Here is a 9,593-nt window from a genome sequence, read left to right as displayed (position 1 = left end):
ATACAGGCCCTGTTACAACACAAATTTTGATTCAGGAGGTCAGGACGGGCCGGGATGTACACCCTAAAGACTGCTTGGTGCCGCTGATACTTCAGCCCCTGAGTCTCGAGGTGCTGAGTACATGTGGACCCCAGTGAGGGGTCTTTTATTTATTTAGTGGTGCTAGGGGTTGACCCAATGCCTTGGCCCTGAGTTACCTTCACAGTCCTTTTTTGTTTTGTTTTGTTTTTAGTACAGGGTCTATAGGGTCTCACTATGTAGATCCGAGTTGTAGTGATTCTTCTGTTTTCAGCTTCCCAAGTGCTGGGGTTATATGCGTGCACCACCATGCCCAGTCCCAGTCGCTGTCTCACTGTGCCCCATACAACCCTTTTAAAAAAAAATTGTTTTGAGCCAGAGTCCAGCTGAGTTGCCCAGGCTGGCCTCCGACATGTTCATCTTGCCTCAGCCTCCCCAGTACTGGAATGTTAGCTGCGTACCACACGCCTGGTACCTGGGAGTTTATTTCTAGGCATACTGTTTGACTCGCTGCTGTACTTTGCTTATGCTTTTCTGTGACTTTGGTCCAGACACACAAAAGCATATGTATGTGCGCCGGTGAGCTTTATTAAAATATAAACAAGCACTCAGGGAAGTAATGATTTCTTTTTTTAAATTTTTTTGAGACAGGGTCTTGCTGTGCACTTCAGGATGGCCTTGAGCTTACTTTGTTGCCCATGCTGGTCTCAGACTTAAAGGAATTTTCCTGCCTCAGCCTCCTGAGTGCTGGGAATATAGATGTGCACCACCATGCCTGACTCTGTGTCATTCTATTTTTTTTTTTTTTTTTTTTTTTTTTTTGTGGAATTGGGGATTGAACTCAGGCCCTTGCGCTTGTCAGGGGAGCGCTTATTCCACTGAGCCATCTCCTAGCCTCTGTGCCATCCTTTATTTTACCTACATTGCGTGCATGTGTGTGTGTATGGTAAGGGGCTCTGGATATTGAATACAGGGCCTTCACAATGAGGTACAGTCCCAGCCTTTTTGGGGGGTGAGGGAAGAATGTGGTCCTGGGAATCAAATGTAGGGCTTCATGCATGTTAGACCAGGCAGGTGCCCTACCACTGAGCCACACCCCCATCTGCTTGCCTTTCCCTGACTCTCATTACTAAATATCCATGTGCAGACAGACACATTCTCTGTCTGTCTGTCTGTCTCTCTCTCTCTGTCTCCACCCCCACTCTAAGGTGAGCAGGAATTTCCCATTATGCTCCGGAGCTGGATGCTTAGCTCTGTGACTGTGCAAGTAATCTTTTCCTCTGTCATTCCAGGAAATATCTCCAAGCCCAGGATTTTCCATGACACCAAATCCGAGATCATTAAAGGACAGGCCGTGAGAATCAGCTGCCAGTCTGAGAACGGAACCTCCCCCATCACTTACTACCTTCTCCGAGGCAGTGATATTTTAGAGAACATCACGAAGACCTCGAATGACCCTGCAGTGTTCCGAGACAACCCAACGGAAGATGCAGACTACAAGTGCGTGGCCGATAACTGTCACTCGCACCTGGAGGCGTCCAGTGAGGCCCTGAGCATCAAGGTGATAGGTAAGTCGCCGTGCTAGGAGAAGAAGTCATGAGCACTTGGGGCTTTGCTTAGCATTTGGGGAGCTTTGGGGTTACTCAGAGATTGTGGGGTCAGTAAAATAAATGGGTGAGACTTGCACCAAGCGCATGAGCCGGATACGCATCGAAACATAACCAGATCCAGAACATGGGGTTGGAAGGTATTCAGGTCTCGTGCTGTGGCCAGAGCGACCTCTCTGCAGACCTCTGTCATGACCAACTGAGGCAGTGCATGAAGGGTGTCCTGGATTCATGGAGCTCCAAGGTGGGGGTTGGCCACCTTGGCCTTTGCTTGAGGCCAGGTGTGATGGCGCACCCCTGCGATCCCAGCACTCGGGAGGCTGAGGCAGGGGAATGACTGCAAATTTGAGGCCAGTTTGGACCACATAGGGAGGCCCTGTCTCAAAAAATAAAATAATTGGCAATGACGAGCCATCCCTGAGAACTGTGGGAGCATCATAGGCCAGCATGCTTCTGATGGGTGGCCCCACTGGAGTGGCTCTGTCTCGTGTGGAGCCTGCCACAGCCGAAGCTGCAGGCTCTGGTCTGAGGAATGTTGCCTGGGATTCTCCTGTGTTGAAGGTAGCTGTCTTTTCTGAAGCCTCCATCTCATGCCCCTCAGAAGACCACAACTTCTCTTAGCTGTGTTGCTTAGGTATTCTGTGTCTAGTATAGGGAGCTTACTAAGGTTTTCTCCTCTCAGCACTTTGTCTTTTTTATTTAATAGCTGCATGCTGTTGCTGGCGTGCAGTTTATTAACTGCATATGACCCCATGCAGTGAGAAGCTAAAAGAACTGGTCGTGTAGCGCACAACTGACCCCAGCGCTCAGGAGGCTGAGGCAGGAGGGGTGCTGTGTGTTCAAGGCCAGCCTGGGCTGCTGCATGAGCTCATGGTCAGCCTGAACTGCATAGTGAAACTTCTGAGGTGAGCAGGAATTTCCCATTATGCTCCAGAGCTGGATTTGATTCTTTTCTCAAAAAGAAAAGAAAAAAATGTGGAAGAATGAAGGACTTGGTAAGAATGAGTTCTTGGAAGACTAATCTGGTGGCTAGCTAGATCAGGAAGGAGTGGAGACTCTAGATCTCAGGACATAGCTTTTGTTCTTTCTGATTTTGGATTTTGTTTTGATTGCTTTTTTTTAATTTTAATTTTTAAATGCTGCTTTTTGAGTTTTTTGAATTTTGGGTAGTTGGTTTTTGAGATAGTCTCACTATGTATTCCAAGGTACTCTTGAACTCACTATGTAACCTGGTTGGCCTCAAACTCAGCAATCCTTCTGCCTCAGCCTCCCAAGTGCTGAGATTATAGACTATCACCATCTCACTTTTGGGCTATTGTTTGTTTTGCTTTTAAATTCTGTAGGAAATTTTGAGGGAGAGACGGCTCCTGAGAGGGACAGGAGGGGACCCAGAACGTGGGTCACCTCAGGACATGTTACCAGGCACATGCAGAAGCCCACAGGGAGCTGTTGACTGAAATTAAATTTACATGCTGGGTGCAGTGGGACATGCCCATAATCCAAGAACTCTGAGAGGTTGAGGCAGGAAAGCTGCAAGCTCAAGCCTAACCTGGGACACTTAGAAAATTAGCTTGACCTTATCTCATAATAAGAAATTAAAAAGGGGACCAGGATGTCACTCAGTGCAAAGGCCCTTGGTTCTGTTCTAGTGTCCTGCCCATGGGACCATCACTAGTGGTGACATTTACAGAACCCCGGTTATTGGCCAAGCCAATAAAACACTGCAGTAATTTATCCTGTTCATACTGATACTAGCAGCGGAAGACTTAGAGTAGTGGCTTTGATTTATGACAGGCAATTAAGGCAGAGAGCTGGTGGGTGGGATTTGAGCCCAGGTGGGCTCTGAGCCTCACCCCTCTTGCTACACAGTGAAGGAGGATGCCGGGTTGGGCCGCACCCTCTGGCCTCCCACTCTACTCTGAGAACACTGCCAACCCAGAGGTGGTGCTCAGCTTCCCCCAGCCAGCATCCCCGTGATCTCAGAACGCCCGCACCCCCAGAGGTTGACTTGTCAGTTGGAGCTCCGCCCGCTGGCCGGTGGTCTGGGTGTAGCCACAGCTAAGAGAGGAGGGGAAATTACCAGAGAGATGGAGAGGGAACTCTGGGGACTAACTCTCCAGAGAGCTCCTGTTTAAGCCTCAAGAAAACAAGTGAATGAAGGGCGAGCAGCAGGGACAGCAGAAGGAGACGGAATCCTGGGGCAGCGTGGAAGGCGAGAGAAGGCCAAGTTCAACAGGAAGGGCAGCGGTGCAGCTGTTGGGGCTGTAGCAGGGAAGTGGATGGGTGAAGTCCAGCATTGCATTTCAGCCGCAGGCCCATGGCCTGAGATCACGCAAGCTTTGTTTTGTTCTGTTTAAAGCCACGGATAGAATGCAGTTTCAAAATAAGAAAGGGTAGAAGCCAAATGTCAGTAATAAGGAAGTGAGAAATCAGGCTGTGAAAGTGCAGAGGCAGGAGAAACGAACCAGGCTGACAGCGCGAGCAGACAGAGTCAAAGTTCCTTGCAAGATGAGCGTGGCCGCACCCACAGAACACACAGGCAGGCCTCAGGGTCAGCTGAGTGCGTCGAATCCTCCAGGGAACAGTGGAGAGAGCCATTGCAGGGGCTCGTATTTAATCAATGCATGAGAACAGTGTCCGACACTGCTCTTCCAGACTAATCAGGGCAAGAGAGGGGGCTGAGGAGATGGCTCAGTGGAGTAAGTGCTTCCCTGGCAAATGCAAGAGCCTGAGTTCAATTCCCGGTTCCACAAAAAAACAAACGAGGGGGGCAAGAGAAAGACTTGCATGCAGGCCCAACCCAAGCTCAGTGTCACTTGGGCTGGCCCTGAGCAGGAGCCATCTCCTGCTCCTCTTTGTCCCCCTTCACTGCCCGGTGCTAATCCTGTTCTTCCTCTAGCGCCCGTGCACCAGGTCAAGCTCTCGATCCTGAGGAACTCTGAGGTGGAAACTGGGAAGGAGATTGTGCTTCAGTGCTCCGTGACTGAAGGGACTGGTCCCATCACGTACAGGTTTTACAAAGACAAGGATTCCAAACCCTTCCACCAAACCATCTCGAATGACACTCAGGTCATTTGGTATAAGGAACAGGCCAGCAAGGAGCAGGAGGGACAGTACTACTGCATAGCCTTCAACAAAGCCAGCGTCACCCTGAGCAGCTCCCACAGCAACGTCTTGATGGTCAAGGGTGAGTCGGGGTCTTAGCAATGACATGCAGCCCAGGCTCCAAGGGGAGCAGCATTGGGTGAGGGTCCAGCTCAGGTGACCGAGGGCTGTGGCACCTGTGTCCTCAGACTCTCCCCCAGAGCGTGACAGAAACCACTCAGATCAACTTGGTAAAAAGAGGGTATATAAGGAATTAGAAGTATTTCAGGCAATGCCAGCTCTAAATGCTTGGCAGGCATGCACCAATGAAGTCACCTCGGGTCACACCTGTAGCTATGGGGGCTGGGTCACCCAGGTAGGACATGTCAGGGAGCTCACTGATGTGGGGAAGGGTGATATCTTGGTTACTTCTTTCTTGTTGCTGGGACCAAATACCCGATACCAAAAATGAAGGAAAAGTTTCTTTAGCTCAGTTAGTGGAGGCTTCAGTCCATACTCAGCTGGCTCCAAGGCAGAGCGGCACATGGCACCGGGTAGCAGGTCATGGCAGCGGAGAACAGCACAAAGCAAAGGGAAAAGCAGTAACTGCGGTGCCCAGGAAGCCTCTTCCTTCCACAGTGACTGGGCAGACCTGCGTTCCTCCTAGGAAGTGGTGCACAGAATCTTCAGCTCCCATTTATCTGCTGTTTGTGCTGAACCGCTCCCGGGTGGCCCTCCACACCCTAGGGAGGGGCCTCTGTGCCCTGGGACGTGGAGTGGCTGAGCTAAGCCTGCCGAGCTTCCAGCTTCTCAAGTTGACACAACGAATCAACCAGCACTGGTGACTTCCTAGGGAAGAAGGAAAGCAGATGACACTCCAAAAGTAAAATATGCCCATAAAAATCGATTGGATCCCCCTGCTATAAACCAGGCCACAGTTGAGCCTGGTTTGTAGCAGAAATAACCAATTTTGCACCTGCAACGTGACTGTCAAATCCCTCAGAGGCAGCTGCCAGGCTTAGGTGCTAGTTACAAAAATCGCAAAGTGGGTCTTAATTGTTGCTTACACCTAATATTTCTTGCTGGCAGAGAAAAAGCCAAATATTCCCTTTTCTTCCCCTTTACATCTCCAGTCTTTCTTGCCTCGTGGAAGAAAGTGCTTATCACAGTTGTCGTCCTGGGCGTGGTCATCGGCGCCTTGATAGTCGGAGCCAAGTGCTACGTGCTGAGGAAAGCTAAAGGTGAGCTTGGTTCCCACCCCTGTTGTGTCACAAGGTCTTTGCACAAAACTGGCCAGAGGGAGCTGAGGAGAAGTCGTGAGTTTGCTCCTTGGGATGTCACTTTGATGGCCAAAGATTCTGGCTTCAGTAGGCATGGAGCTTTGGTTGCCCCTGGTTTTAGCTGTGCAAAAACCAAAAGGGATCGCTTTCCTACTTGGGCACCTAACTGGGGAAAGATGGGAGACTGCATCTTCCTGTGGTCAGGGGAAGCTGTTTCTATGGGGCTTGGCCACATTTGGCCCCAGGACTGGCCAGTGTCACAGACACTGGTACACACACGAGCGTGCACGTACACACACGTACGCACTGAATGCCTCCCACTGAAGCTGCCAGTAGTACCATGACTGAGGTTAGCCAGACATGGATGGGAAGCTGGGAACTCCCACTGGCTCTTGGGAACCAGGACAGTTAGGCAAGATTCAAGAGAAAGTATTCCTCCCCAGTAAATTCTTTTTTTTTTTAAATGAATTTAGAACAGGGTCTACAGGGTGTACAGGATCTCACTACATAGATCAGACTCAGTGATTCTCCTGTTTTTAGCCTCCCAAGTGTGCCACCACACCCAGTCTCCATCGCCGTCTCAGTGCGCCCTGCGGGCAGGGCTGGCATGGCACACCGGAGATCGAATCCTGGCTGCTGCGTTCTGCCAAAGCAGGCGCTTTGTCTACTGAACTATCTGGGGAATTTGCCTTTCCCCAGTAAATTCTGGAAAACAAAACCTTTTGTGGGGTAAGGCGGGTTCTTCGGGTGCCCTGGTGCTGCTTCCTTGGCTAGTGGGAGGCAGATGGGATAAGGGGAGTTATGGTTCTACCTAGATGTCCCCCCAACATCTTACAAGTGGGGACTTTGGGGAGGTGGCAGAGTCATGGGTGTGTGGTACCGGATTAGTCCACTGATGGGCTTGTACCCACGTGTGACACCAGGAAGTGATGTCTGGTGGGAAGGTGTGGGCCACTGCGAGTGTGGCTGCACCGGATACCGATATACGTAGATCCCGCCTCCTGCTCCAAGCACTCCCCTGTCCCTGTCTGCCACATCACGAATTGCCACACTGCCCTACCTTGGAGCCAGGCAACCGTGGTTGAACTCTCTACAAACTGTGAGCCAAAGTAAACCTTTCCTCCTTTAATTGTGGGTGCAGGGTATTTTGTTCCAGCCATGAGAACGTAAGACCAACTTTGGCCTCAGAGAAGTGGGGTCATTCTGTGACCATGGGGTTGAGCAGCCATTGGAGCTGACGTGTTGGAGGGTTCAGGAAGGTTTGGAGATGCCGCTGAAGCAGCAGCTCTGGAATGCTGTGAGCTGAGCTGCATGGGAGATTCTGGCGGGAGCTCAGAAGACCCAAATGTTGTACAAGTGCAGCGAGTCAAGACCAGCCTGGGAGGTTCCCTTAGAGAGGGAGGTCTCCTTTGGCAGCTGGACTCGGCTGTGGCAAAAACTTTGTCTGCATTTTGCTGTGCCCTGAGATGTTGCAGAAGACTGAGTTTAAGGGCAGTAGATCAGTCTGGCAGAAGCGCAGTCTGGTGTTGAGATAGTGGCATTGGCCACTGTTCCGTTTGTTATTGTTGTGGTGGTTGTTTAGCTCTACTTGGGAATCGAGAGCAAACAGCCCAGCAGAATGACTTTAGAAGTTTTGAGTTTGGCCAGAAATAGAGCTCCAGTAACATTGCAGCCTGCAAAGATGGAACAGAGGAGAACGTGGTTGTTAAAACAGCTGGCTTCCAAAAGCCAAGTGCTTGGAACAGGGCAGTAGGAAAGTTGGTCTGAGGTTGTCACGAGGACCAGCAGGACTTTACCTTTTGTAGCCTCAACATCACAAAGGCTTTGCTTTGAGAACAGCCGAGGAACCATGTTCCAGAATGACAGCGGCCCAGGGAGCTTGTGCCTCTACATTGGGCTCAGAGTGCTCAGCAGTCCAGGCACCCTCTCCACACCCAGGAGAAGGGAGCCCGGCTACTGCTCCAGCTGGTGGCAGACCGTGGGGTCCTCCTCAGGCTGCAGTTTTTAGGAACATGCAGAGTACAAGAGTTGTGGGGGCAGAAAGGTCTCAGAAGGCGGCCTGGGAGGTCAAGCAGCGTGGCCCCTGAGAGGGCAGTGTGCAACTCCGTGAGCGTGAAGCCAAGGTGCAGAGGAGACCCCAGGAGGCGCGAGAAGCCAAGAACGTGGAGCATCTGAGGAAAGCCTGAGCGTGAGCAGAACTGGCTCAGGTGGGGCCGGGGAAGTGGCTCAGTGGAATACACGCTTCCCTGGAGAGCGCAAGGGCCTAGTTCAATCCCTGGTTCGGCAAAAAAAAAGAAAGAAAAAAAAGAACTAGCTCAAGAGAGGTGGAAGAGAGGCCCCAGCAGCAGCGCAGGAGGCACGTGGCCTTCCAGCCCGTCCAAGTTCGTATCTTGCCACGTGCTGCCCAGGGTGCTGCACATGAAACTGCAGGATCTGATGTTTTCCCTGCTGGAATTTGGTCTTGCTTTTGTCCCATTATTTTCTATCTTCCTATTTCTACCTGTGGAGTGGTAATGTTTATCTTTGCCATGGTGTGTTGAACCGTGTATTTTTTTTTTTTTTTTAATGCGGTACCAGGGATTGAACTCAGGACCCTGCGTTTGCCAGGCAAACGTTTATTCTACTGAGCTATCTCCCTGGCCCCGCCATGGTGTGTTGAAAGCATTTACCTTTCTTTTCATTTTCGCAAGAGCTCATAGTAAGAGTTTGCCTTATTTGGCCTTGGGCTTTTTAGCAATGCTGGAACTGTTAGGACTTTGACAGCTCTTTGTTTGAGATAGGTCTCCTATATAGTGCAGCCTGGTCTTGAACTTACAGGGTCTCCCTGTGTAGGTCAGCCTGGCCTTGAACTTAGTCAGACTGCCTCAGCCTCCTGAATGTTGGGATTATAGGTGTGTACCACCATGCCTAGCAGAATTTTGGCAACTCTTAAGAAATGGACTACATCCATGTTGTATAGAGATGCATGCCAGGCATGGTGAGGCACACCTGAAATCGCAGCACTTGGGAGGCTGAGGCAGGAGGAACTCTGAGTTCCAGACCAGCCTGGGCTACAAAGTGAGCTCATAGCCAGCCTGAGCTGCATAGTAAGACCCTGTCTCAAAAAAATTAATTAATTAATTAATTAATTAATTAAAGAGATGCACAGGAGGCCGAGGGAGAGGTGCTTTGTCACATCTAGATGTCTCCTCCAAGCCCCTTGTGCTCCTAGATGGGGTTCTGCAGAGGTGAGGGATCCCTGGTGTGTGGTGCTGCATTAGGTCACTGATGGGTTTCTATCTGGGGGAGACTGGGAGGAGCTTCCTGGTGGGAGGTGCTGGGTCGCTGGGGGCGTGGCTTGGATGTATGTGCGGGTCCCTCCCCCGGAGCGCTCCCTGCCCTCGGCTTGCTGCACCTCGTGCTGTTTGTTTCCCCTCCGCGGCGCCACCCTGCCTGGAGCCAGTTGACAGTGGACTGAACCCTCTATAACAGCCAAAACAAGCCCCTCTTCCCGTAACTTGAAGATGTCAAGTATTTTGTCCCAGCAATAAGGAAGTAACTAAGACCAGGAGGGACCCTGAACTTTTTCTTAAGCTGTAATTCCCAGGGAAGAGGTAGCTTCTAA

General features: G+C 50.8%; 1 protein-coding gene across 6 annotated transcripts in view; it reads left to right on the top strand.

The window, feature by feature from the left end:
* The window catches only part of Pecam1 (platelet and endothelial cell adhesion molecule 1), a 56,367-nt gene that overhangs the window by 25,854 nt on the left and 20,920 nt on the right, over nt 1–9,593 (top strand). For all 6 annotated transcript variants that reach the window (XM_023713867.1, XM_023713871.1, XM_023713869.1 and 3 more), the window contains 3 exons: nt 1,311–1,586; nt 4,525–4,812; nt 5,843–5,950. In XM_023713867.1, coding sequence (XP_023569635.1) covers nt 1,311–1,586; nt 4,525–4,812; nt 5,843–5,950 — 672 coding nt within the window. The remainder of the gene's footprint in view (nt 1–1,310; nt 1,587–4,524; nt 4,813–5,842; nt 5,951–9,593) is intronic.

Source organism: Octodon degus, unplaced genomic scaffold (assembly GCF_000260255.1).
Source record: "Octodon degus isolate 3935 unplaced genomic scaffold, OctDeg1.0 scaffold00033, whole genome shotgun sequence".
NCBI lineage: Eukaryota > Metazoa > Chordata > Mammalia > Rodentia > Octodontidae > Octodon > Octodon degus.
The sequence above is the reverse complement of the archived record's forward strand: the minus strand, read 5'-3'. Positions and strand labels throughout refer to the sequence as shown.